The 27680-nt window shown below is 56.8% G+C and overlaps 1 protein-coding gene across 1 annotated transcript; it reads right to left on the bottom strand.

Moving 5' to 3' along the window:
- Positions 1 to 821: 821 nt before the first annotated feature.
- On the bottom strand, positions 822 to 27176 carry Celsr3 (cadherin EGF LAG seven-pass G-type receptor 3). The gene is made up of 35 exons (XM_055629711.1): positions 23259 to 27176; positions 21121 to 21771; positions 20535 to 20760; positions 20219 to 20334; positions 19764 to 19852; positions 19494 to 19651; positions 18749 to 18912; positions 18340 to 18465; positions 18076 to 18245; positions 17531 to 17716; positions 16248 to 16364; positions 15754 to 15925; positions 15459 to 15600; positions 15242 to 15362; positions 14738 to 14921; positions 14206 to 14307; positions 12872 to 12966; positions 12467 to 12676; positions 12000 to 12195; positions 11630 to 11785; positions 11127 to 11298; positions 10402 to 10569; positions 10083 to 10209; positions 9784 to 9990; positions 9387 to 9561; positions 9066 to 9178; positions 8568 to 8647; positions 7946 to 8069; positions 7341 to 7457; positions 7088 to 7236; positions 6745 to 6854; positions 6237 to 6395; positions 5309 to 5509; positions 3748 to 4639; positions 822 to 2449 (listed from the first exon to the last, which is right to left on the bottom strand). The coding sequence occupies exons 1-35, from the start codon at positions 26989 to 26991 to the stop codon at positions 2422 to 2424; spliced, it is 9936 nt and encodes a 3311-aa protein (XP_055485686.1). The 5' UTR covers positions 26992 to 27176; the 3' UTR covers positions 822 to 2421.
- Positions 27177 to 27680: the final 504 nt, after the last annotated feature.

The following is a 27680-nucleotide window of genomic DNA, read 5'->3' as shown; positions in this document are numbered from 1 at the left end:
TAGCTTCTCTCCCCTCATCGTTCAGTGGCTTGCCGGGAGCTGGGGCACCGCTGGAGGACTGGAACGAAGGACCTGTGCTTGACCAATGCTGTTCCTCCGTGCCCCTGAATGGATGGACCTGACTGTATGTTCTAGCTTTGTAGAGGGCCCCCGTGTAATGCAGAAGAAAAATTCTTGAATGAACTGGACGCCCAGGTGTGTGACCAGGGGCCTTAGCCTCAACTGTGGGAGAGCAGAGACCACCACGCTGTGGGCACTACCCTCAGATTTTTCCCTCTGAGACACTCTGTAGAGCAGGCTAGTCCACAGAGATCTACCTGCCTCTGAGTGCTGGGATTAAAGGTGAGATCAATTGGCGTTTGCTATCACTCCTGATGGTTCTGATTGCCTAGACTGGACATGGAGCATTGAGGGTCCCTTCCCACCCTCAACAACCCAGTGATCTGAGAAGGGCCCTCCTGGGGAGGTTTTCAGCTTCAGAGTCAGGGTCGGAGTGTGGGTGGTAAAGCAGGAACTGCACCCCCAGCTCCAAGGTTTGGTTGGACAGATGGGCACCCGATGTTGAGTAAGCCCTCATGTGACTGCTTAGACCAGGAAAGTGGCTTTTCTCTGCCAGCTCGTGTGCTCCAACTTCAGGATCCAGTCATAAGGTGAGAGGCCGTATTTCAGAAAGAAATGGGAACCTGGTCCAAATCTCCCATGAAATGGGCTAAAAATAACTGGACATTTTGGAGGGAGGAGGGCTCAGATTCCTTCAAAGGTCATTCTGGGTGAACCATTCATAGCAACCATCCTACATCTGAAATAGAAAGAGGGACAAGTGTTTTCTATAGAAGTTTATTCCCAAAACAGAGCGCGGCTTCACGGAACAATTTACACAGACAGGAAAGAGGGCCACTGTGTTGGAGGGGGACCCCAGAGATGGGCATCTACAGAACCTAGGACATAGTAAAGAAACTCTCCCACCGACAGGCCACTGAGCCCTTCAGGGGCAGGAGTCAGTCTGGGGAAGGAGATCCGGGACCTGGCTGGTGGGATTTGGCACAGGCAGTGAAGTGGGATTTTTGAATCTCAAAAACTGCCTCCCAAGAGTATGCACAGGGTAGAGGTGGGTGGCATTTGCACAGAACCCCAGGCCTGAGCCATCTTCGGGTGAGCTGTTAGAAGAATCAGCTGACCTCTGACCTGGGAAAGGTCAGATTTGGAAGCCCACCTCAAGATCGCCAGGTCCAGGGCTGTCACAGGTAGGTCTTCTAGTCCCCTCTCCCACTTTTTCTACCTTTCACTTGTAAACAAGGGGGGGGGGAGCTAACATTCTCAACTGTAAACAAAGTGTGTAGATTCCATGTTTTAAGCTGTAAACAGTAAATAAAATCCAACAGTTTTAAAAAATAATCTTGACCTGTAAACAAAGTAACAAAAATGTAAAGTCCCCAGTCCTGGACATCAGACAAATAACACAAGGGAGCTTTGTGAACAGGACCCCAGCAGTCATTTTGCTTTATAAGGAACCAGCGGGAGGCTACATTCTGGGTCTTGGATTCCCTTTTTCTGCTCCCTTTGTTCACCCCCACCCCACCCCGCCCCGCAGAGGACAGCTTAGTGAAGGAATGGCACCATAGACTAGTGTTGCTCTGGCAGGGGAAGGAGGGACACCCACCCCCGCAGGAATGTCTGATTAGAGGCCCGAGGCCCTCCCCAAGGGAGAAAGGGAAGCCTTGATCTGTAAACATGACTTCTGCTGCTCCGCCAGCACCCGCAGCATCGGTCCTAGGTCTTAAGGCAGTAAGTGGCAGGGACTCCAAGTAACACGGAGCCACACCCACGGGGAGGGAGGAGTGGCACGAGTGAGCCATCAGGAGGCAGCTGGGGGACCCCGGTTTCCAAAGCCAACCCCCAAACACAGGGGTTTGGCCTAGGGGGCATCAGAGAAAATGCAAAGAAGATCAGATTTGCACTCTGGACCCCAGCAACTTTCAGATCAATGTGGGGAAGAGGAGGGGAAAAGAGAGGATCTGCCCCATACGTCTGCTCTACTCTAAGATGAAAGAAAAGAGCAGATGGTTTGCTAAGGACCCAAAGGAGGCCAAACTACGTCTCTCTCCCATCTCCTTCCCCTCCCAGCCCAGTCTCGGACCCCTGGGAGACAGAAAAGCTGAAAAATAACATAAGCATATCTCTCTGGTTACAAAGGTACAAAACGTATAAAAGTCCTCCCGCAGCCCCGCCCCCTGCACCTGTCACACCCATGCTCACAGGTGTCACATGCATGCTCACAGATGCACATGGGACCGCCATACTGCACTGTACTGAGCTGAGGGGAGGGCTTGAAGAAGGCTGCCTTGGGATCAGTCCTGGAGTCTCTTCTGTCAGCCCAAATCCTCTGCTGCCCTGGTGGCTCCTCCTCTGCTGGTCGGCCCCTCAGGAGTGACCCTCGCTTCTGGGAACTCTGTAGAGTTGGACGTGGAAACGAAGGCCATGGCTAAGGGGAGGTTTGCCTCTCAGCGCTCAGCCCCTTCACGCCCACTCCAGGATTCTGAGCCCTCCACACACCCGCCTGGACCTCCGCTCTCTAGACTCATTAGCAAGGCTACTTGACTACCTAGGTGTCACAGAGCTTCGTGAGCCACCTTCTAGGTAGAGATGCTGCGCCCAGCACCGCTACGATGGATAGTGTCACAGGGCCTCACGTTTCAAGGCATTTGTTCCTGTAAACTCCCTCAGCAGTTGCAGAGACTACTGTCCAGCTTGTACTGGGCCGAGGTCACAGCAGATGAGAGATAGAACTCAGACTCTGTGATCCTAAAGCCCAAGTCCTTACCCAGGCCTCCTGGCCCTTCTGCAGACCCGAGGCTAGACTGCAGGGACCCAAGTGGCTTATCTCTTTCCTGTCCTTACCTTTCAGTATCCTCTAGAATCCAGGCTCCCAAGCCCCTGCTGCCTCCCTCCTTTCTGTTCTCTCTCAGCATTGGCCTTTGCTCAGTGCCCTGCCCCATCCCCAGAGACGCGAGACCCCCTAAGTAAGTTCTCCTCCTGAAGATAGCTAGCCCAGAACTTGCCCTGGCAGTTACCCCTTGAGAGACAGTCCTATTGGCTTATAAGACCTAGTAACTCTAGCTGGGCCTTGCTTACTCTGAGTCTGGGCAACACTCTCTCTGCAGTACCCCCACCCACGCCTTCCTTCTTGGATTCCTGTGTTTCCAGCTGGGTGTCTCAACCTCACAGATGCCCTACAGGCACTTGAGATGTGTGTGCCTACCCCCTCAGTGCTCACAGGCAGGAGCAGCCTCACACTGAAGGAATATAGCAATGAGTGAATGACGCACTTTCGGAGTTAGCACTCAAGCTGGCCTAATAAGCAGCTATTCCGTATGAACTCCTAGGCAGGGCCTTCTGAACCAGGATTCCTCACATTGCCTCACGCAAATGCCAGATTATTTCATACTTCAGTGCCTTGCCTCCTGCCTGCTCCCTCCACTAGTACCTCCAGCCTCTGGAGGTACTTTTCTGGGTTGCGCAGGGCAGGGAGGCTGCCTCTAACCATACAGCCAGGGGATTCTATCTAGTCCTGTTTCCATTTTTTAATAGACCAACCGTAACATGTGGCCTCCCGCTTTGCTGAGCCTGGGGTAGCGCATATCTAGGGGCCAACTCTCACTTCTTTCTATGGTAGCGCTCAGGGATGGGTCCCTTAGGAAGCTGCCCTAATCTGATGAGAGTGTGACCAGGTGGCCGGGCCCTGCTTACTCTGAATCAGGTGACAACTCCGAGATGCTGTGGGAGGTGGCTGAGCGAGGTGTGGAAGGGCCAAGTGCAGAGGCTGTGGCGGAAGGCGTGGCAGTTGTATGAGGGCCCGAGGGTGTGCTTGAGGACTGCACAGAGGAGAGGGCTGAGGAGTTGAAAGAGGCGAGGATAGAGGAGAGGATGTCCAGTTGCTCTGTGGAGGGGCCATGGCTAGGGCCGCTGGCTGGGTCCTCCCTGGCTCTGAGAAGCTGTGGGGCTGGTCCCAGGGCCTCTCGTGAAGGATGCCGGCTAGGCACCTGGTCCAGCTGCTCCCGAGAGTTCGAGATCCTAGATAGAGAGTCCAGGGGCCGAGATGGCAAGAGGGGGTCCCTTGAGAGTTGCCGCTGTGGAGACAGGGGCAGAGGCGGGTGCTGTGGGTCAAGGTCCCGGTTGCGGCGGGGTGGGGGCAGTGTGCTCAACCATTCTCGGGGTGCCCCTAAGTCCAGTGCATCCCGTGACCCAAAGCGGCCAGCCATGGTGCCAGGGTAGTCCCGGGGTGGCTGCCTCCGTGGTAGTGTGCTGCCTCGATCTCTGGGCTCCAGGCGGGCTGGTGCAGCCTCCAGGTGCTCCTGGGAGCCTGGTCGGCTCAGGGGGTGCAAAACAGGGGCAGGGGCTGGGGCCTCTTCTAGTCGCTCCCTGCTCAGCTGTCGCCGTAGGAGCAAGTCCAGCTGTTCTCGAGAAGAGTAGCGGCTGGCTGGCTGTGAGAGGCTACCTGTGCCTCCGCCAGCATAGATGCGGCCATAGGACGCGGCTGGCACAGCACGGTGGCCCAAGGTGGCTGCCCGGCACCAGGACAGCTCAGGAGTGCCTCGAGTCTGGGGCACGAATGGGTATTGCAACCTGTTCTTCAGGATGCCTGTGGAAGGGACAGAATCGGGAACAGACTGTAGGTCAAAGAGCACGCTGGAATCTAGCTAAGGAAGTTCCAGCTCCTGGGGTCATGAAACAGAACTGAGGTCAGAGGCAATTCTAGAGGTCCTGGACAGTGGAACAAGAGTTAGAGTGGGACGCAGTAATCCTGTGGATCAGGCTAGGACAGTCACTATGGTGTGGGGTGGTCAGGATAGACTCCCAAGAAGTCGGAAGAGGGATAACTCCAAGTCCCGGAAATTCAGGCTTAGGTCAAAGGGTAGGAATTCCCTGGGTTGGGCAGGGTAGTCTCCAGTGTTCTTGCGATGCAAGACCGAGGACAAAACTCTCTTGTGCTGGAGCAAGGGCAGCCCCTGGGGCTCTCATAGCGTAAGAGGTGAAGACCTAGACCAGAGCAGGAGCTCAAGGGCTTCTGTGGTTTCGGAAAGTGACTGGGAAGGTGGCTCCTAAGGACCCAAGGGTACAAGCCAGGGAATGGAGGAAGCAGGAACTCCACGGATCAGGCAGCCTCTGGGGACCGTGACACAGGGTTGAGGAGCAGAATCCTAAAACAAGGTGATCTAGCCATTTGGAATCAGGAAGCTGAACTCCCATAGATCTGGGCCTGAGCAGCCCCGAGGGCTCCTACAATGAGGCCAAAGGGTCAGGGCCATACCTTTCCTCTGTCGTTGGGCCTGGCCCAGGGAGGTTTCATCTCCACTGGTCAAGGCCAGATCTGGCTGGTTGTTGTTGGCTGCGTCTTTGCTGGTGTCTACTCCTAGGCGCCTTTCAGAGCCCCATGCCTGCAGAGCACATGGCACTGCCTCGCATTCTCCCAGGGCCGGCCAGTAGGACAGGAGGTCATTGCCATCCACATCTGCGAAGCCAGAGCACGTTACAGGAGCCCCTGGCTTGACTCCAGTGTTTCCTGACACTTGTGATCCTGACTCCGTGACCCTTGGTCCTAAGGACCCTCCAAGCCCTGGCTATCTTCACTGAGAAATAGGAAAGGGAGAGCCACCGAGACAGCTCAGCAAGTAAAAGCACTTTGCCACCAAGCCTGTTAACCTATGTTTGATTCCCAGGACCACCGGTAGGAAGAGACAACTGACCCCCACAAGTTGTCCTTTGACCTCCAAAGAGTACTGGAGCAGACACCTGCTCACAAACGCACACATGCACAGAGAAGGAAAATAGTTTTTAAAGGAAATAGGAACAGGAGAGTGTCCCTTCTCAGATCAATGCAGCCATTGAAGGAAGGCTTACTGATAGCCGTCATCCTTAGCTAGAAGGGTATAGATGAGATGGAAGTTTGATGTCTGAGGTTAAAAAGATCAAGATGAACTCCAAACCACAGGAAAACCAGGGGCTGAAGGGACAAGTTACTCTGTAAGGTCTCTGATGTCATTACCATTTCCTAGGTTGCTCCTGGGTGCCCAAGCATGCCTAGAAATCTGGATAGGAATGGTACATAGGGTCCCAGTGGTTTCCCAGAGGTGCCCTGTGGGTCAGGCTCAGGAGTCCTGAAGAGATGGTAGGGTCCCTCCATCACATCTAATATGGGAGTCCCTCGATCACTCATGGAATCAGCAAGATCCTGTCACCTTTGGGGTGGGCAAGGAGCCTCTCGCTCTGGGCTGCCCTGCGGAGTGGACGCTGGAAACGCCCTCGTGTCCGGCCATTGTCCTCACTCTCTGATGATGGGATGGATAGGCTCCTCTCCTCCTCTAACGACAGGTCACTGTCAGAATCAGAGTCCGCACCTGGAGTGGCAAGGTCAGGGGGGAGGTGAAACGGCAGGGAACCGGAAGGATAAGGAAAGGTCCTGAGCCAAGGGTCTGCACATAAGCAGGCAAGACAGCAAGGAGACTAAGGTGGGGTCTGGAGGGAACTTGGGGTGGAGGGGTGGGAACAGAAGGGCTTGAATTAATCAGGGGTGAGCTAGGTAGGTCAGGGGTGGGTTTGGACACTGGGATGGATAGGTGCTTTCTGAGGCAGTGACCTGAGGGGAGCCTGTCCCACCCAGTCATCCACAGCCCCCAGTATGAGGCAGAAGGCAGCTCATAAAGACACCCTCCACCCCTCCTCCCTGGCCCAGGGCTTCAACTCCACCAGCATCTCGATGGAACATAGCCACATCCAGGTCAGTGGGGCCAGAGTGAGCCTGGAGGCTGTGCTCAGTGTGGTCAGCAGTCGAGCCATGATGAACCAGAACATTGTCCCTGAAATGCAGAATCCTCCATCAGAGAAGAACGTGACAGGGTGCTTTGGAAGCTGGGGAACCTTTGAGTGCATGGCCTGCTGCATGTGGCATGGCTGAGGGTGCCTCTGGGTATTTAGCAGAGACATCTGGGTGAGGCTGCAGCAGAGTTCCAGGTGGCCACCCTCCCTAGGATCTGGTAAGGTCAAACCCCGGGTGAAGAATGACTAAACTAAGCTACATGTGGTCACTTACCTGAGGTAGCTGCGGCCCCGCTGGCTGTCCTGGTCCTGGGCTCTGCCAGAGCGGGCACTGCTCACTGAAGAGACAGTGGAGGCACCAAGTGTGATGCGGATAAGGCCACTCTCCTCAAAGAGGGCCGTGTTGTTGTAGGCTCCAGAGCCCTGAGGGGGTGGGTGGGACAGGGCTGTGAGCTAGTTCTGAAGAGGCCTCAGATCCAGGCTTCCTGGGGCTCCCATCCCCACCTTCAGCCCTAGCAGTCTCTTACCGCCCCAGGCGCTGGCCTGGTTTCCTCAGGAGCTGCCTTCTTGCCTAGACAGGCTGGGGTCCAAGCAGCCCGGGCATCTGCATTCAGGACACAGAAGAGCAGCAAGATAGCCAGGCCCTGTGGGTCAGTAAGGGTCAGTGAGGGTCACCGAGAGATACGAAAAGACTTAAGTCCAGACTACAACCAACAGCGCATCAATCAGGGACCAGTAAGAGTCTCTGGGTCAGCAGAGAGGGGAGCATCAGCTCGCACAGGCCAGTGTGAGTCAGTGAGGAGTCCAAGGGAGGGGGAACAGAAGGAAAGTCAGGGCAAGTCTCAGGACTGATAATGAGAAGGCAAATGGCAAGAGGGGCTGGAGCCCACGACAGTGTCAGCAACAGGTCAGAAGTTGCAGTGTTGGCGAAGGGCGACCCAGGATCAGCACCAAGACTGATGTCAGTGATTAGCTGGGTGTCACCCTAGGTCTGGGGTCAGCAACTAGGGTCAGTGTCTAGTCTAGGATTAACTTATCATACTCATTCAGTCAGGCCTGGTGGCAATGCCATGCCTAGGACAAGTAGGGGCTAGGTTGCTGAGGCCCCATCAGGCTCTGGGATGGGAGGTACCTGGAGGCCACAGAGTCCAGCATGGAGGTAGTGGAAGGCCAGAATGCTGTGGTTGACTGCCAGAAGGCCAAAGAGCCAGGAGGCACTGACCAGCAGAAGGAGCAGAAAGGAGCTTCGAAGGGTCCTGCTGTAAGGACACGGGAAGACATGGGGGGGACACACCAGGGTCAAGCAGGGCTTATGTAGGGGACACAGGAGGACACATAGGGATGGAAGAAAACACGCCTCACACAGGAACATGAAGGTTTCAGGAGGACACTAAGGAAGACGGGCAGTCACACAAAGAACCGGAAGAGCATTCAGGAAACCATGAGGGATCATGGAAAAGACAATGGAGTAAGGTAGCCATGAGAGAAACAGAAGATAGGCAGACACATACAAGGTGGGGAAAAGTGAATCATTCAGGCCATGGGAGATTCCAGGACACCCAGGGGACTAGGAGACAGCAGAGTGAAAGCATGCATGAAGCCAGAATGTGGCAAAGTACCAGAGAAGGAGGAGTGGCTTCACGTCATGCAGAATTTGAAGTCCAACCTCTACCAGGTATGCTGAGGGCCCAAACCCCACCCAGGAGGAGTCTGCCATCCTGAGTACCCCTACTTCCCTCCACTAGCCAACTCACAGCACAGAGGTCTTCTTGGCCTCCCTCTGCCCTGTGGAGCAGGATGTGCGGGCAGCGAGGAGAAACATGGTCCCATTCATCTGCACCCACAGTCAGGTGGAGAGGAGAGAGAGAGACAGACAGAGACAGTAAGAAACAGAAAGAGACCAAGACTACACACCCAACCGTGGAGAAAGAGAAAATGGGAGGGGGGAAAAGCGGAGAGCATGAATCAGAAACAGAAAGATACAGAAGAGCTGAAAAATCGCACAAAAGAGTCAGAGGCGGAAGAGAAGAAAGCTAAACGGGATCACAAGGACGGAGAGAAACAGAGATGGAGTAGGAAGAGTAGCCAAGGCTTTGACGTGTTAACCTCCCGCTGCCATGCAGCTGAATGGGGGTTCCCTCTGTGACCAGATATGAGATGGAAACAGCCCGGGATGACTGTGCGCGCTCCACGTCTCCTCCCTCCTTCCTGAGAATGAAGCACACAGGTGGCACCAAGAGCCAGACACTCACCACAATGACAAGGACAATAGGGCCAGCAAAACTCCAGATAAGAGGTTCATGGATGGAGATCCAACAGAAGTCAGGGTTTCCATAGCCCTCTGGGTCCAGCCCAACAGCAAGGCCTTTGAAAAGAGAAGAGGTTGGACCAAAGATGTGTACTCTAAATTCTGACCCCCTAGGAAGGAAATGGAGTAAGAGCAAACAGGACCCTCCCAGAGGAGGTAGCATGGGCACTGAGGCTAAGAGATAGGGTTTGGGAACATAGCCTGGGGTCAGGTCATATGGCAGTCAGAGGTTGGGGATCACAGGCCTGAGTGGGTAAGACCTCACCCAGCAACACGGCAGGGACGCCCCAGCCCAGGGCATGGTAGAAGCGCATAGCGCCACGATCCACATTCCGAGGCTCAACCTGCATCCGGTAGAGGTGCAGGCCCTGCACCAGGAGCCAGGCAAAGGTGCTGAGGAAGAAGTAGTGCAGGAGGATGGCGACGGCAGTGCACAGCAGCTGAAGGCAGGGCGGGGAGACCTGTGTCAGGATCGCTGCTGCCCACCGTCCTTCACTCCACCCCAGACATCTTTCCGCTTACTTCCCCAATAACAGCACCCTAACCCCAAACCGTGACCTCAGCTCGGGTTTCCTTGATCTTAGTTCCCAAGCTTTGACCCTATACTTTCCACAGAACAGTGGAGTCACTGGGACACAGTTCCCCTGGCCCTGAGCCTGCACCTGGTTGTGGGTCCTGTGGATTCCCAGCAAGAAGAGAAGCTCTGCCACTCCCAGGGCGGCTGCCACGTTAGCATGGATCCCACGCACATTGGACTTGAGGCTGCGCAGGCTCAGCAGGACAGCCGCAGTCAGCACTAGGGCAGCCACGGACACTGCTACGACCACATGAGTGAACACTGCCAGCAGCTCCAGGTCTCCCTCTAGCCTCTGTGGAGTTAAGGATGGTCACTGGGGTGCCGGGTAGAGCTTCCTTGCCCCTTTGACTCCCCACTTCTTTGGGTCATTGGACACAACTCTACCTCTCGGGGAGAGGCATCCATAAGGACTCCAAAAGTGCCTGTCCGGCTACAGCGACACCGTGCATGGGATCCATTCCTGTGTACCAGCTCACAGTCCCTCGCTGTCCACATCCCATGCCGGTCTGCCCTGTATCCAGAGGAGAGTTAGGCCCCCTTTCTATCACACACAGAGATTTGTGAGGTGTGGGGGGGGGTGCCGGGAGATAGGGAACAGCGTGGGCCTAATTTGCACAGTGGCATAGATAGGGACCTCAGGGACAGGCTGGGGCACCTCCTAGAGGTTGATAGGGACAAAAGGTTCCCAGAGGGGGGTCCTCACGGGCCGGGTGGGTCCCACTGCACACAGATGGCCTTGCTCCGATTCGCTGTTTGTAGTAAGCGGAACTCAAGGTTGATTGGGGACACCAGGACACCCCTGAGGAAGTTGCGTCCATGGAAAACAGCCACGCTGACCACCGGGGAGTTCATAACAGGGTTCTGGGGGAGCCTGAGGAGAGACCCATCTGGTCTTGGACACTGCTGACCAAAGACTCATTGCCCACCTCGCCTGTCTTCAAACCACCTGCCAGGGTGTAGGATACCCTCAGAGCACAGGCTATTTCTAAGAACGCCAGCCAGCCTCTGCTGGCCTGCCAGGGACTTCACACTCACTGCCTAGGCTGGGGTCTGAGGCCTGAACAGCTCCAGACTTCTGTAATAGTCAAACCTTTCCTTCTCCCATCCCCATCTGACCTCCCCAACCAAACTGTCTTTGTCTTTCTTTATCAGTCAGTCAGTTGGCTTTTCTATACCCGGATCATACACCCCTTGTGCGCATGTGTGTGTGTGATGGTCCCGTATGTGTCTCTGTCTGTCACCCTGCACCTTTGCCTTTCCTTATGCCAAAGAAAATTCACATGGAACCCAGTTCGGGTAAGCTCCCTGATCGTCTCTGTTTCCCTGCGGACCTGCACATCTGTCCACGGAGGAAAGGAGTACTGGGTGGGGGAGGGGCTCACAGAGGATCAGGGCTGAGGGGACCGGAAGCAGCTCTCTGTCTGGTACCTGGCGCCCCGGCGCTCAGCCTGGAACTGGGCAGGGAGAAGGCCTCCCAAGGTGCGGTACACCAGGAGAATGACAATGGAGATCCCAGGCTCAGGCTCAGGCTCCAGAGGGGAAGGTGGGGAGACCACACTTGAAGCTGTGGCGTTTTCTGTGTTGCTGCTTGTGGGCAGAACTGCCAAGGGAAAGGAAGGAGCCACAGTGACTTCTTACCATGAGTACCTACAGCCTAGTTTTGAACCCAACCTAGCACCAAGCACAGAGACCTCTTCCACACAAATCCAGAAACTGGGGAGTGGAGGATGCAGAGGCCATGAAGGGCACATGGGAAAGGTCACAGAGCAGGCAAAGTATGTGGAGGTGGCCTGAGGATGATCTTACATAGGAACCATGAGGTGGGGGAGGTCTGGCAAGGAAAGAATTGGTGAGAGGGTGTCATGGCACCAGGCTCTGGGAGGAGATAAGGAGATAGGGCCTGGCCCAGAAGTCACCCAAAGGGCTCCTACCTTCAGATGGGGAGGGCTGTGGGGACTGGGAAGGCAACAGCACGTGTGTATGAGGATCCCAGGCATCCTGGCCCCGGAAAAGGTTACTGTGGTAGCGGGGGTAACGACGGGCTCCCTGAGTTGAACTAGGATGTTCCATGCGGTCAATGCTGAGCACTGCCCAAGAAAAAAAGAGGGGTAACCCTTGTCAAGGACTTCCCTCCTCTGCCAAGAGTTCCATGCCCACCTATGCCCACCCTCCACTCAAGCTTCACAAGCCATGTTTCCCTTGGTATCTGTAGAGCCCTTGGGGTCGTAGGAGTGGTGTGGCAAGAAGCAGAATGAGCCCCAGAGCTCCCCTTGCCCTTCTCCTGCCCCATCTACCACTCACTGATATTGGGTGTGACTAGGCCAACAGGATTCAGGTATGTCAGTTCCATATTCCTTGCGAGGGTGGCTGCATATTCTTCCAGATGCCGCACCAGCCCTGCGCTGCCTGGGGAACCGCCAGGGGCTCGCTGCCCCAGGGCTGCCCACAAGTCCCCTGTCTCTGGGGCGAGCAGCGCAGAACCAGCCCACAGCAGATTCTGGAAGGATGGAGAGAGAGCTGTATTCACCCAGGTGGTGAGACTGTACAAAGGGTTGGGGAAGGCATGAGGGAGTCTAGCCAGGTATTAGTTGGGGGTCCAAGAGGCAAGAGGGCAGGACAGGAGTGGACAAGGGAAGAGTGAATTTGTAGGACCTTTACTTCTCCAGAGGTCAGGAGGAGAATAAGCTGGGGATCTAGGACTAGGGAGCTAAAGAGGAGGAGCCATGGAAGTCAGGGCTACGGGACAAGGAACACAGGGCACAGCTCACCTCATTGAAGTGGGCATCTTGTGTGGCTGTCAGCCCGAAGCCCTGCTGATGGCTCTCAAAGGCCAGCAAGTAGGCCAGCAGGCGGGCAGTGACTCGGACATCTTGGCTAAAGTAGTGCTCAGTCTGGCCAGTCACCTCCCGCAGCCTCTGAGCCAGCTTCTTGGCCTCCACAGTATCCAGTGCCGTCTTGTTCAGCTCTAGGCCATCCAACTGCCAGGACAAGGATGGCAGTGGTTGCTCTGTGGTCCTGTAGGCCTTTCTCAAAAGCCTTACAGGGAGAAAGCTTGGACAGATGAAAGGGCAACTAGGAAATGAATGCCCAAGAGGTCAAGGGCTGAGGTCTACATTGGGCCCATCACAGCCTGAAGGTCTTGGTTGTGGGGCGCGATCTGGGCAGAGTCTCACCAGCAGACTAAGTTCCCGGAAGGCGGGGGAAGTACAGTTGAAGAGGTCAGGCTCCAACCAACCATGGTCCTCGTCACACAGCCGCACCGCAGCACCTGGGGGCAGGCAATCCCTGGTCAGGCCTGCAGCCTGGAGACTGTTGCTGGTAGGTGGCCACAGTACCCTCTTCTATCCCGTAAGGAACCGTGAGGTAGGGGGCCACAGTGATGAGCATCTATGGCTAGTTGCCTACATAATGCAGCCTAGGCCTGGTTGGGTCCTAATAGCTTTTTGGTCAATTCTCCCGAGAGGTCTGTGAGCCATTCTCACCACTAACCACATAAAGAAAAGCATAAGGATGTAGATAGATACACACGCATAACACACACACACACACACACACACACACACACACACACACACACACACTCATACACATACTCATACACATTCACTCACTCATTCACACATATGGGCTTGAACAAGCCAACATGCCAACTATCGCAACTCTCTTGTGTATCACAAGCATGCTGACATAGACAAGATCTTCCAGGAGTCCCACATGACCCAAGTGAGGTGGGAGCAGCATTCTCACACAAATTTTAACTACCCCAATAATGACCTTACTACCATTGCCTTTCCTTCTCTATGGGGTTGGGATAGAAGTTGAATAAGTTGTGTCCACCAGCGAAAGAGACCCTAACTTAAATTCAGAACCCCATCCCTTCAAGACAGACTCACAGACACATGCACAGGCACAGGAGGACACGCTGTGAGCATGCACACACAGACGATCCCTGTGCAGCCACTGCAGAGACCTCAAGCAGCGGGGACACTCTCGGGCGGCAAGGAGAAGCTGCTGGGTGACGCTGGCCAATAGGGAGAGCCCTACAAGGACCTCAGGAAGTAGGGAGAGTTTGCAAGGTCTTGGGAAGTGGAAAAAAGATCCGAAGGGTCCCCAGGTGATGGAGAGGGATCCTTTAGGACCTCAGGCACCAGAGAAATTCCCTAGGGCTCTCAGGTCGCAGGAAGGGGTCTCCAGGAGATGAGGAGCAGGTTTTAGAAACTCAGGCAGCGGGGAGGGGGTCTGCAAAAGCTCTGGCAGTGGGAGGGGGCAGCGCACCTGAGCAAACACGTACCCCTTACCTGTACCCCGCAATCCTGCCCAGAAGCCAAGAGAAACAGATGGAGGCTTAATGAGAGTACAGGAGGGGAACCAAAGCCACTGAGAATAATAAAAGGCCCTCGTGACTTTCCACCCTGCTCCCAGCTCTTCACAGAGACCAGACCACCCAGCTCGGTGAAAGAGGTGCCTGGCCCACCCTCAGCCACAATGCTCTCTACCACATACTCACCCAAGGCCCCCCGGGGACAGGGTACTGTGGCCAAAACACCAAACTTAGTCTGAGGCCACCATACACCAGATCTCAGGGACTTGGGGCAGGCATCGTAGAGTACTAGGGAGAAAGGGAGTGTTGAGCCTGGTGGCCGGGTTCTAAGGCAAGTGACACCATACCTATTATTCTTCTACCTCTCCCATACATGGGCCCAGACTCTACCACTCCCCTGACGGCTTCTTAAGAGCTGGTCTGGCCTGGAGAGATGGCTCAGTGGTTAAGGACACTGACTACTCTTCCAGAGAACCCAAAACACCAATGGACATAAAATAAAAGGTAAATTAGAAAAAACAAACAAACAAACAAACAAACAGCTGGCCTGTTAGAGCCCATGGCACGTCAGCCAAGTGTGGTTGGTAAATGTAGGGCTCCCCCGATACGTCTGGTCTCCCCCAGGAAAAGCTTCCCAGAGCCCTTCACCTCCAGGAGATTCTTCAGCATGCTAGAACCAGTCCTCTGTGGGTGGTGGAGGTGGGCGGAACTTGCTTACCTCGGCAACCACTGGCTGTCACCTCTGCAAAGGGGCTGTCACAGCTGTTACATTGGCGGCCAAGGGCTCCTGGACGGCAGGGGCACTGCCCGCTGTGGGGTGCGCATGAGCGCGAGGTGGAGCCCACAGGGTAGCAGTCACATGGGAGGCACGAGTCACTGCCCCTCGGTCGATAGTGGAACTCCTGTGTAGGGATGGGTCAGGGGCCTGAGGTCAGAGGTCAGGCTGAAGGGAAGGGTCTCAGGTGAAAGCTTGGGGAATGAGCACAAACAAAGGCAGAAGTTTAAAACAAATGAAAAAGAGCTCATAGGCTAGAAAGACCTGCCTCAGAGGCAGACAAAGAAGGGTTTAAAGGTCAGGGATGGGAAGAGGTAAACAGATTGTAGGAGAGAGATAAGAGGTTAGGGCTCAAGTCAGGCGGCAGGGATCAACAAGTTTGATAAGTCACTGATAGCAGCCGAGGGGAAATTAGAAGGTCAAGGGTGGATGAGAGTCTAGGCGAACCTTGCAGTGGCACTGCCCATTTGTCTTGTTGCAGTTGGGGTCAAAGCCCTTGTGGACATCGCAGTTGCAGGGACCGCAGGTTGGGCTTCCCCACCAGCCCCGAGGGCACTGCTGGTCCATCCTGGGGATGAGAGGGAAGAAAAGGCATCCACGACATCTCAGTGACTCCGCTTGTTCTTATAAGGTCTTCCCATTGTCTTAGTCCCGAGCCTCTCACCTGTGCTCACAGTGCTGACCAAAATAGCCACTTGCACAGTCACAGGCATAGCCATGGGGGGCTCCTTGGAGGTGCCGGCATGATCCCTGGTTTTGACAAGGGTTCAGGAGGCAGGCGTCCACACAACCTGGGCCGTAGTAACCTGCAGGTTGGGTCAGGAAGCTCAGAACACTGGCTGAAGAGCAGAGCAAGAAGCAGGGTGCTAGCCCTCTCATTTCCTCCCTGCTCCAGGCCATCTAGTCCCCGAGCCTTCTCTATGGCCCCTGGCTCCTCCCCTAACTCTCTCAACACCCACCTGGCCAACAGGTGCAGGAAAAGGTCTGCCAGAGGTCTCTGCAGTCAGCATGGGGAGGACAGGGCCCAGATGCACAGGGGTCGGTCACTGCACAGCCAGGCTCCACATTCACTCTATGGCCCGGAGGTAGCAGGGCCAAGGACCCGAAAGGTGTAAAGCCAGTCCACACCCCCTAGAGTCAGAGAGCAAAGGGCGAGACTGAGACTCGGGTCAAGGCCGTGCTGTGGGGCCAGCCACCCAGTGGGATGATGATTCCTCACATACAGTCCCTCTCTACTACTTCCACAAAACCCAAGGCCTCCCTAAACATCCCCATCCAGGCTCCGCCAGGCCCCCTAATTGTGCTGCTTCTGACACATATTCCAGACAGTCTTTGAATAGTCTCTGATCTCTCTGGGTCATCTAGCAACCCCCACTCCCATGCCAGCAGGTACCTGAATGCTATTTTTCCGGTCCCTAATGAGCCCACATCATGTTCTCATGCTGATCCTCACCTGGATACAGCCAACCAGACCCCGAGGACCCTCCTCCTTACTGCTGGGGGGTAGGCCTCCCACATGGAGTTGCTTTACTTTCAGGCCCTGCAGCTCACCCCCCACGGCCATGGTGTCCTAGAAGAAGGGGATAGTCACCATTGAGGGAGGGCTACCTCTTAAACCCCTGTCAGATCCCAGCGTCAGAATGGCTTTCTCCTAGCCCTACAGGACCATGTTTTGTCCTCTGTATCAGAAGAATGGTTTGGGAATGAGTAGCTCCCAAGTATGGAGAATTGGCTGCAGCATGGGTGACATGCTTCAGTGACAAGCTGAGCTCAGGGCTGCTGGAGAGATGGCTCAGTGGCTAAGAGCACTGCTCTTCTCGAGGATCTGGGTTTGAGTCCTAGCACCCACACGAAAATTCACAACTGTCTATGACTCCAGTTCCAGGGACTCTGATACTCTCCTGTGGCCTCCCTGGGTACCAGACATGCATATGATACACACACCTACATGGAGGCAAATACTCACATACATAAATAAAAAAAAAAAAAAAAAAAAAGAGTTATGCTCAGACAAGCCCCTCCCTCCTGGACCCAGAGCCAACCTTGAAATTCCATGATCTTATTTTTTTGGTGTGTGTATGAGTACATGGTGTACCTGTGTGTACATACATGTTCATATGTGTATGGGTGTGTGATGTGTGTAGGTGCAAGTGTATGTGTGTACATGTGAAAACCTGAAGATGACACTGGATTTCTTCCTTGATCACTCTTCATTAATCGAGCTTGCTAGACTAGGAGCTCATCAATTCTGGCTAGTCAGGCTAGCCAGTTTGCTCAGGGGCTCTCCTGTATCTGCATCCTGGGTGCTGGGACTGCAGGCAGCTGCTGTTCTTGCCCAGCCTTTACACATGTTCTGAGGATTGGAATTGAGTCCCTCAATTCCAGGTGCTTTATCCTCTGAGCCATCTCCCCATTACTACGATTCCAGGATTTTAACCTGGTGTGGTTAGATATTAAGGAAGACACCATAAGGGGCTTTCAGGGTCAGGCAAAGGCAAAGTCCTAACTACAAAGGTCCCCCAAGGTCAAGCCAGAAATCTAGGTAGCCTACACAACAAAAGTGGGGTTGCCTAACAGACCAACCTGGCTGGTGGGGTGGGATCAGAGCAAAGGGCTAGGAGAATATCTGATCTGGGAGTTGGAAAAGCAGAAAGGAGATGGACAAGAGATGTGGTCAAATAAGGTATGTCTGGTTAGAAAGCTGAGAACAGACTACCCTGGGGTCAGAGGTCAGACCTGGAAGAGGCTGAAGTCCAGTGAAACCATAAAGATCTGATGGCCCCTTCGGCCACCTGGCTCCTCCTGCAACTCCAGCCGAAGATCATGCCACCGGCCATCGCTGACAGTCATCTGGTCCAACAGGAGGTGGACAGTGTGGCCTGAGGCCCTAGTTAGTGTCACAGACAGCAACCCCCGATCCAGCTGTAGACAGAAATGCACAGCCCCCGGGTCAGACTGGGATGAGGTTCGGTGGTGAGATCAGAGCTTAGTGATTATGAGTTCAGAACAGTAGAGGCAAAGCTATACCAAATGCATGGAGGACTGTTCGTGTTGATGTGGACTGATACAGAGCCAGGGTTTATGGGTCAGTACGGTTACAAGAAAGAGCTATGTGTGTGCCCTGTGCATACAGAGAAGGCTATGGTAGGGGAAGGGTCAGGGCCTGGGGTGCAAAGCAGAGTCCAGCATGTTAAGACAGCTGGCAGGGAAGTATGCTATCTAACCAGGCCCGAACCCAGCTGTTGGGGAGCATCAGTGACGGCTCGGGAGGACAGACATACCCGGCAGAGGAGCACAGTATGTGGCCCAAGCTGCACCTGCATCAGGACCCCTTTCGTGGCTCGTGTTCGAAATGCTAGTCCCAGGTACCATGGCACGGACACAGTCATGTCACTCCCAAAGTCCCAACTCAGCGTGCCATTGCCATGGAAACGGTAGGGATGGGCCATTGCTGAGGAGACGAGAGAAGCAAGGTTACAGATCCTACCCCGAGAACAGACCTTACTTACGCTCTATGGCCCTCCTGCCCCATGATGCCCACTCACTGAGCCGACAATCTTTGCCACCAAAGCCCACAGGACAGTCACAGATGAAGCCACCCCAGTGCTCTGAGCAGACACCGTTGTTCTTGCAGGGGCCCGAGGCACAAAAGTGCAACTTGGCCTGACAGCCTGGAGAGCAAGGGACAAGGAGGACATGAGAACACTGGGTGAGGGGGACTTGAGTGCTGGGGAGGGTGTGGGGGCCCAAAGGGGCTGCAAGCGAACGTGGCTCCATCCTCACGTTCTCAGGAAGGAGACAGGAAGGCTCTACAGGCTGAACTGCAGTAGGCATCTTGCCATCTAATACTGGATCGGGGTCAGCCGCAGAGCCATCCCATGCAAACCTCCACCTCCTCATTATGATGGAGACAAGGACATGAATGGGGACAAATAGGAGCTTTGGGGGGCCTACCTGCCATAGTGCCATTGTTTGCAACAAAGGCTGCCATGTCCATTCGGCGGCCATCAATGTGCAAGTCTCGCATGCAGCCAATGAAGTCCTTGTGGGACACTGGAAAGTTCTCGGGAAGGTTGGGGACACCCCCCAAGAGCAGAGGGCCCGTCAGGTCCAGGGACCTGGGGGTCAGGAGCCTGGGTCATTGGTGGGTCTAGAGCCAGAGTAGGGTTGCTCCTGGGGGCCTCAGGAAGTAGGGGGTAGGACTAAAGGAAGGGTGGCTAGGTGAAGAAGACAAGGCCATGCTGGGGAGAGTTCAGACTGCAGTTGTGAGGATGTAAGGAAGAGGCCATGACGGGAAGATGGTGTGGAAATGATGGGGTACTTGAAGACTAGGATGAAGAGTGAGGCATGTGGGTGGCTGGGGTGGGGGTGGAGCAGAGGGCCTGCAGGGTGACATCAGTACACTCAGTGTTCTCAGGGTCTATTTATGAGATTCATGGAGTAGAGGCAGCGTGTGACATTAGAGACTAGAGAGTGTAGAGATCTTAGGGGACAGAGTGCCTCGGGTCTTTCTCTGAGGACTGTGTGGAAGCTGGGGTGGAGTACAGAGTATAGGGTTGGGAGCTAGGCTGAGGAGGCTTCCGGGGTCTCTGATGTGCTGGTTCGGGAAGAGAACAAGGGGGTTGGCAGGCTAGGTGAAGGGTGAAGGTGGGGGCTCTGGTCGGCAGAGAACATGAGGATCAGGGGATGGGGGCCTCACTTCTTGGAGCTTGTTTGCACACCAGCGGCTGCACACGAGTAGTTGCCAATCTCAGCACCAAACTGCAGAGCCACAGCCACATTGCAGTCATCCACACTCAACACAGCCACCTTGTCCTTCGAAGGGCCCTGAGCACCCCCTAGGGCATCTGTCCGGGGCTAGAGACCAGGCACACCAATCAACAACGCCCCTATGGTTAGTCCTGAGGAGAACGCAGAATCCTGACTCCCCCCACGCCCCGCTCATAGCACGCCAGGGGGCGGCGCCCACCTTGTTGTAGTATCTCAGATGCACTGTGTGCCACCGTCCGTCACTCAGGCCTCCGGGGACTGTGGGGCTGACCACTGTATTGGATTCACCTGTGGGGAGCGGGTACGTGGAATGTTGTCTGGAGTTCCTGAGTGGCACCACCCTGCCCCATTTACATAAGCAGGGACAGACACTCCTGGGGTCATGCTGGATAAATGGATCACCATATTTGGTCACTGGTGACCAAACTGGCTGAGCTACAGTGTCCTTGAGCCTAGGACAAACACCGGAGAAACACACTTCCTGAAGGGATGGGCCTTCCCTGAGGGAGTGGCCACAGAGCCTGGTCCTCACTGTCGCCTGGCACTGAAGGGTGTGTTCAGGTGCACACCTGAGGGGAATCATGCTTTGACTCTGCCAGCCACCCCAGGAACACATGCACCCACTCTCTCACAAAAAAAACACATCTCACCCACCCGTGGAATATGTAAGCCGCACTTGGCCAGCCACAAGCTCTAGAGCCAAAAAGTCATGCTTCTCATTCAGGCGCCCGTTGTAGAAGAGTAGCCCACTGGACTGCACTGTTGCAAACCTGAGTGAGGTGGAATGGGACCATTAGGAGCAGACATTCGAGAACCAGCTCAAGCTGAGCCTAAAGAAGAGCGTGGGAGATGCCAGCAGGGGTCGGGGAGAGGACGCTGCCCGGTGTCCGGGGAGGACCTCAGGACCGGGCAGTTATCGGTCTGGATCAGAGTACGTAGGTAGGGACAGTGACACGGGGCGGGCACCTACGAGAGGGACAGCGTGAGGTGGAAGCGCTGCCGCAGGCCGCGGAACATGACGAAGGAACGGGGAGGAAAAGAGCGTGCTGCCACCTCACAGCGCGGGCCCTCGAAAGCGCCGCCCGCGGGGCACTGGCAGCGAAAGCCGCCATTGGGTGCGTTGGTGCAGGTGCCCCCGTTGCGGCAGACGCCCGGCACGCAGCGCCCAGCTTCGGTGTCCAGCTCGCAGTCTTCCCCTGGAGGGCGGGACCGGTCAGAGGACGCCCCGCCCACGCCCCGCCCACCCACGGTCTCTCCGAGAGGCTGGAGCCTCGAGGCCCAGCCCCTCCGCCTCTGAGTGGCTGAGCTGTCTGTGGGCACGCCCTCACGTGGTCTATCCCCGCCCAGGCCCCGCCCCGCCCCGCCCCGCCCCCGGCTCATCTTGCCTAGGGCTTCCATTCCTGTTAGAGCTTTGCAGGCTTTGGGCGGGCCCGGCTCAGCCGCGCCTCTACCGGATCCCCGCGGCTACGGAAAAAGAGGCCGGCCGCTCCCTCGCACTCCCGCAGTCCCTCCGCTAAGCTCCGCCGGGGTTTCGGCCAGCGCTGCGGCCGACTTACCGGTGAAGCGCGGGCGGCACACGCAGGTGTAGCCTCCCTCGCGCCGCGCGCACGCGCCGCCATTGCGACAGGGGTTCGAGTAGCAGAGGTCGAGCTCCGTCTCGCAGAAGTCTCCCGTGAAGCCCGGCGGGCAGCGGCAGCGCAGGCCGGCGATGGGCTGGATGGGTCGGAAGAGCGTGGAGGCCGAGGCCAGGAAGGGCGCGGACGAATCAAAGCGGAGCACCGACACGCATTTCATGTAGTTCTCGCAGGGCTCGCGCAGGCACACGTTGTCGTCGAAGGGCAGCACGTCGAGCAGCGAGCGGGCGGCCAGGGCGGCGCGGCGCACGTACAGCTGCTCCTGCAGCTCCTCCGAGCTGAACCAGGGCCCTGCAGCGCCTGCCCCGGCCCCGCGAGGAGCCAGCGCCGAGAAGCTCACGTTGAGCACGGTGCCCCCGACATCCGTGTCGTTCTGGATGTTGAAGATGAAAACGTCCTCGGTTGGGGTGGCGAGCACGGCAGCCACGCCCTCGAGAAAATGACCCAGCAGCGGTGACAGGAAGCGCTCCTGCCACATGTTCTCCAGGCGCACGGTCAAGCTGTTGGCCAGCAGCTCCTCGGTGATGATGACCACGCGCAGCACGCACTGTGCCGTTACGCTGTGCAGGCCATCTGCAGGCAGGGGCAGGGACAGTGATCAGTTTCGGGTCAGTAGCTGCCTCTCCTTGGAACACAAGGGGTCTGGGGCCAGTGATTAACCTAAAGCCCTGAGCCAACAGACAGGAGAGGTGGTGAATCGCCACCTCTCCCGGCTTCAAGGCACTACAAGCTGCTGCTGCCTTACTCGGGCATCCCCAATATGGGGAGAGGCTTGAGTCAGTAATTTACACAGCTCTGGTCCCGATCGGGAGCTCCACCAGCCCTGTCCTCATAATTAAACACACAAGAGTTGCCTAATTGCTGAGTAACCTATACTCCTAGTCACTGTGGTCAACAGGCTATCCACTCAGGATACAAGGAGAAGCCAGGACCACCGGCCATCCAACCCTAGCACCCCATCTTTCCTCGGTGTAGTAGGAACAGCAGGACACCCCCTGCAAGAGACAATGTGGGGAAGCCAGGCATGTGTTGATACGCATCGTGCCTTTAGTCCCAGGAACTGGGAGGCGGAGGCAGGCCGATCTCTGTGAGTCTGAGGCCAACCTGGTCTACGTGATGAGTTCAAGTCAGGGCTACATAGTGAAACGAAAAAGAAAGGCGGAGGAAAGAAAGAAGAAAAAAGAAAGAAGAGGGTGGCTCTGGGCAATGATTACACGGTCCTGGACGCTCAGACACTCAGAGTATTTCTCCAGAGCTCTGGATCAGCCAGCTCCAGGAACAGCACGGACCCTGATGTAGACCCGCACTCTGCGTCTCCCTCAGCATGCTTTACTTAGCAAACCGCCTAACACTTAGACTTGGGTTTTGTGGTTTCAGTGCCCATTCTGAGATAAAAGATTTAGCATGCGTTCGGTGGTCCTTAAGATCGGCTGTTGAGAGTACTGAGGGTAAATGAGGACCATAACTTCTGTGGTGGTGCCAAGAGCGCCAGCTCCAGGGCTGAGACAAATGAACCTCTGACACCTTTAGAAGGTGGGGCTCCAAGAGCCTTTTCCACCCAATCCCTTCTACGAGGGAAGAGGGGCTTGTGAAGTCCCCAGGGAAAGGAAGGCCGTCGGATCTCTGGACATTTCCCAAAAAGGTCCCTGGACTGCTCTTTGGAGAGCAGGGTGGGCCCACTTCCTGTATGACCTGCCTGAGGCCGTCGAACTAAGTTGCTCTCCCTGACCACCGAAGTAAGGGACAGACTAGACCCAAAGTAACCTTTATCTAAACACAGGCATGGGGTACATGAACTGCCATTCTGACTGTTCCTAGAAACAGGAGCATCAAAAAGAACCCCTGTCCCCTCCCCCCTAAGGAGAGGAGAGCAGTCCCTATAGGACCGGTTACTTATGGTTCTTACATGCCCTGGAATCTTTAGTGCTCTGTCAAGACTGTCCAAGAACCGCTGGGATCTGAGGTCTATAGGTGATCTTACTGGGTACGAGATTGGACCACTTTAGGATTCCGGTTTGACCCCTGACAGGATCTTTAGGTCACCTTCCTGCACCCCTCACCTGTTACAGTCACCAGCATGGAGGCCACTAGCGGGCGGTTGTTGTCCAACTTTCTGCTGAGCCGAAGCTCCCCACTGGTCTGGTTGACCACTAGCAGCTGCAATTCATTGCCCCTCTCAAAGGAGTAAAAGAGGTGGTCAGAGACATCAGGGTCATAAGCCGGGATGCGCCCAATGATGCCCGAGGGGAAAGTGTCAGAGCGGTTGGACACATAGTTGTTAAAGAGGATCTGGAAGTTGTTGAGGACAGGACTGTTGTCATTCTGGTCAACCAGGCGCACATGTACGGTGGCCCGGCTGACCAGGGGAGCAGATGTGGCCTGCACCACAATCACGTACTCCTGACGAGCCTCATAATCCAGGTCGATAAGCGCCGTGAGCTCTCCAGAGAAGATATCCATTTGGAACAGCTCCGGGATGTTCCCTTCCACAATCTGGTACATTATCTGAGCATTGGGGCCGTCGTCAGGGTCCACCGCAGTGATCTGAGCCACCACTGACCCCACAATGCTGTTCTCCTTCACCCTCACCTCAAACTCCTCAGCTGGGAAGACAGGGGCATTGTCATTCACATCCTGCACAGTCACCTGGATGCTGACTGGAGTCCTCAGCGGGGGCACGCCTCGGTCCACCGCGTAGGCAGTCAGCTCATACACCGGCACTGCTTCCCGGTCCAGCCGCCTCACGGTCCTCACAATGCCAGAGGTGGGCTCAATGGTAAAATCTCCGTCCCCGTCTTCCCCATTCTGGAAAGTGTACTGGACCCGGCCGTTGGCGTGAGCATCCCGGTCGGTGGCTGAGATCTGCAGAACACTGGTGAAAGGCGGGGCATCCTCAGAGACCAAGCCTGTGTAGTGGGAGGCCACGAACTGGGGGGCGTTGTCATTGACATCATTGACCATCACCTCCACATACGTGGTATCTGCTTTCTGCGGTATACCATTGTCCCGAGCAGTAATGGCCAGGGTATAGGTCACCTGGTCCTCATAGTCCAGGGGAGCTTGTAGCGTAATAGCCCCGGAGTCTGCATCGATGCGGAACTGGGGCAGGTTGTCCTCCAGAAGGTAGGTGATGCGGGCATTTTCACCTACGTCATCATCAGAGGCGCTGATGACTACCACGGTGCTGCCCACTGGGCGATCCTCATTCATGCTCACCGAGTAGTGGGCGCTCTGAAAGACAGGCCTGTGTGTGTTGGCATCTGTGATGTTGATGTGCACATAGCAGTGGTCATGAAGGGCGCGGTCAGAGGCAGTGAGCACCAGCCTGAAGTAGCGTTCCTGCTTGTAATCCAGCGGCAGGGCCAGCGTCACCAGGCCCACACCACCTTGGGTGCTGATGGCAAATCGGTTCCGCGTGTTGCCGCCCGTGATTTGGTAGCTGATGGCGCTGTTGGCATCTCGGTCTACCGCAGTCACACTGACCACACTGGTGCCTACAGCTGCATCCTCGTTGAGCCGGAGGTGGTGCTCTTTCATGGTGAACTCAGGCCTGTTGTCATTGACGTCCAGCACGGTTACGGTGACACTGGCTGAAGCCGACAGTGGGGGTGAGCCGTGGTCTCGGGCCTCCACACCAAAGAAGTAATGCTCCACCGACTCGCGGTCCAGGGGCCCGCTCACAGAGACCCAGCCCGTGGCACTGTTTATCACAAAGGGGGTGTCTGAGGCCACCCCCGTTAAAGAATACTCCAACCTGGAGTTCTCGCCGTGATCAGCATCCACGGCCTGAATGTGAATGACCGAGTGGCCCAGGGGTGCGTTCTCCAGCACGGACACCTGAAAGGGCGTGCTGACAAAGATAGGCGTATGGTCGTTGATGTCTACCACCTGGATGCTTGCCAGGCCCGTGTTGTTGGACAAAGGCGGCCGGCCTGCATCTTGCGCCCGGATGCGCAAAGCGTACTCCCTCTCTGCCTCAAAGTCCAGAGGTGCCACGACCTGGATCTCCCCCGTGAGACTGTCGATGGCGAAATGGCCACGGCTGTTGCCGCTGATGACGTTGTAGTGCACCAAACCGTTGGCGTCCTTGTCCTTGTCCGTGGCCGTGACCCGCAGCACCACCGTGTGCGGGCGCACGTCCTCCCGCACCTGTGCCACGTAGCGCTTCTCGCTGAACTGAGGGGCGTTGTCGTTCTCGTCCAGCACAGTTATGTGCACTCGCACCGTGGCCGAGCGTGGCCCGGGCTCCTGGCCCTGGTCGCTAGCCTCTACCACCAGCTCGTAGCTCTCCATGTGTTCCCGGTCCACTCGGCCGCTGGTGCTGATCAGGCCCGAGCGTGGGTCAATCTCGAAAGCGGCGGCCGCCGCGGTGCGCGCCGCTGGCGAACCCACGAAGCGGTAGCGCAGGTTGGCGTTAGGGGGCGCGTCGCCATCGGTGGCGCGCAACTGCAGGATGGGGTAACCTTCCTCGACGTTCTCGCGAAGTGTTTCCCGATACTGGGCCTGCTCAAACACTGGCGCGTGGTCGTTGCGGTCGGCTACGGTCACCGCCACCATGGTGGTGGCTGAGAGGCGCGGCGAGCCGTGGTCCTGGGCCGTCACTCGGAGGTAGTGGCGCTCCATGCTCTCCCGGTCCAGAGCGGCTGCCGTGCGGATGAGCCCACTGTGAGGATCAATGCTGAAAAGCTCCAGCGAGCGGCTGTTCATGAGCGCCGCCAGAGAGTAGACCAGGCGCCCGGCCTCGCCCGGGTCCGGGTCCTGCGCCACTACGCGCAGCACCGCTGTGCCCGCTGCCTCATTTTCGGGTACCAGTGTCTGGTAGTTGTATTGAGGAAACTGCGGGTGGCGGTTGGCAGCACGACGGGGACGACCCTGGTTCGTCGAGAGCGTTCGCGGGGCTTCGGGACCAGTCGGGAACCCGGGAGGGCGCGGCCCAGGGCGCTGAAAGAGGAAACCGCGGCGGAAGAGACCGCGCGGGCGCATGCGCTCGGGAGCCGGCTCCGGAGCTGTCCGGGGCTCGCGGGGTGCTGAACCCGGCGTGGGAGCTGTCCTCGGAGCACGTGGTGCTGAATCCTCCCCTGGCTCAGATCCCCAGGAGCCGGGAAGGCAGTCCCGCCGAAGGGCTCCCCTCTCCACTCGGGAAGCGGCGGATCTCCCACCCTGACCCTGGCGTCCTGGCTCCCACGGCCTCCCGCAGCAGCGAGGGGTTTCCACCCTCTTGCGGACCCTCCTCCTAGCATTACGCTGGAAGGACACCGTCCTGGAGCCATCACGCTGAGCCAGAAGGTCCGAAGGGTGGGGAGAGCTGTTCCCCAGATCTGGGTCCCCTGGGGACAGGGCCTCGAGGGGCGGACCACCTCCTCGTAAAGGCCCTGTCCGCCCACAAGAGGAGATCTCTGGGTGCCAACATAACAGATATCCTGGACCCCGACCTGCTTCTTGTTCACGAGTACCCAATGCCGGGGCCACAAGCCCCGCGTCTGGCTGCTCAGGGGGCCCCCGGCCGTTCCGGGCGCTTTGCCTACCTACTCGGAGCCTCATGAAGACAGGCTCCCTGACTCCCAGGCCGGGATCTCCATCGTCCCAGACGCCGGGAGACTCGGGACAAAGAGCCGCGGCTCCGCTGCCGATCTGCGCTCCTGGCCCAGGAGCAGCAGCTACCCCTGGGTCCCAGCCCTGGTCCCCGCCGCCCCCCAGCTCCTCCCGGCTAAAAGGGAACAAAGAGAGGAGAAGGAGCAGTAATATCGGGGTCGACGGTCCCCGGAGACCCCACCATAGAGGCCGCCTCGCCATCACCCCCCGCCTCCCGTCACGGCCTCCGTCGACCCCCGCCCGGGTCCGGGCCTCGGGCCCGCCCCGCTGCTCTGGCCCCCTCCTGGGCCCCCGCCGCCGCCCCGGCCCTCCGCCCCTCGGCCTGTCGCTCCGCGCCGCCGGTGCTCTCCGGGCACCATCTACTCCGCGGCCGGAGCCCCTTTGGCATACGGCCCCGGCTTCTGCCGCCCCCACCACAGCATCCCCGACGCTGCCGCCGCCTCCCGACGCTCCAACATGGCTCCCGGCCGCTCTGATGGTTCGCTCCACCTCCGCCCCGATGCTCCAGACCCGGTGGTAGAGCCCGTCGCGCATGGCAGTTCTGGCGAGCGAAGCCGGTTCCGCCATCTTTATTGAGGACAGAAGTGCTGCCCACGGTGCTGAATGGAGCGGAGAGTTTCTCCGCTACTCCGCCATCGCCCTCCCTCTTCCCGGTACGCCTTTCTCCTGGCTGAGAATCTCGTCTCCTTCTAGAGCACGAGTTCCGAGCCCCGACACCCAGTTTTGGTCTGAAAACGTGTTGTCACGTGATGTTCTGAGTGTCCTCACCGCTCTGGGCAGGGTTACCGTGCAGAATCCCGGGACAGGGAGGATAACGACCAGAAGAAACCAGCCTGCATCATCAGCAGTTCAAACAATAGCCCTGACCGTTTATTAACAAGTTGGGCTCG

Source organism: Psammomys obesus, unplaced genomic scaffold (genome assembly GCF_907164565.1).
Source record: "Psammomys obesus unplaced genomic scaffold, mPsaObe1.curated_primary_1811, whole genome shotgun sequence".
Lineage (NCBI taxonomy): Eukaryota > Metazoa > Chordata > Mammalia > Rodentia > Muridae > Psammomys > Psammomys obesus.
This window is presented reverse-complemented; position numbering and strand designations above follow the sequence as displayed.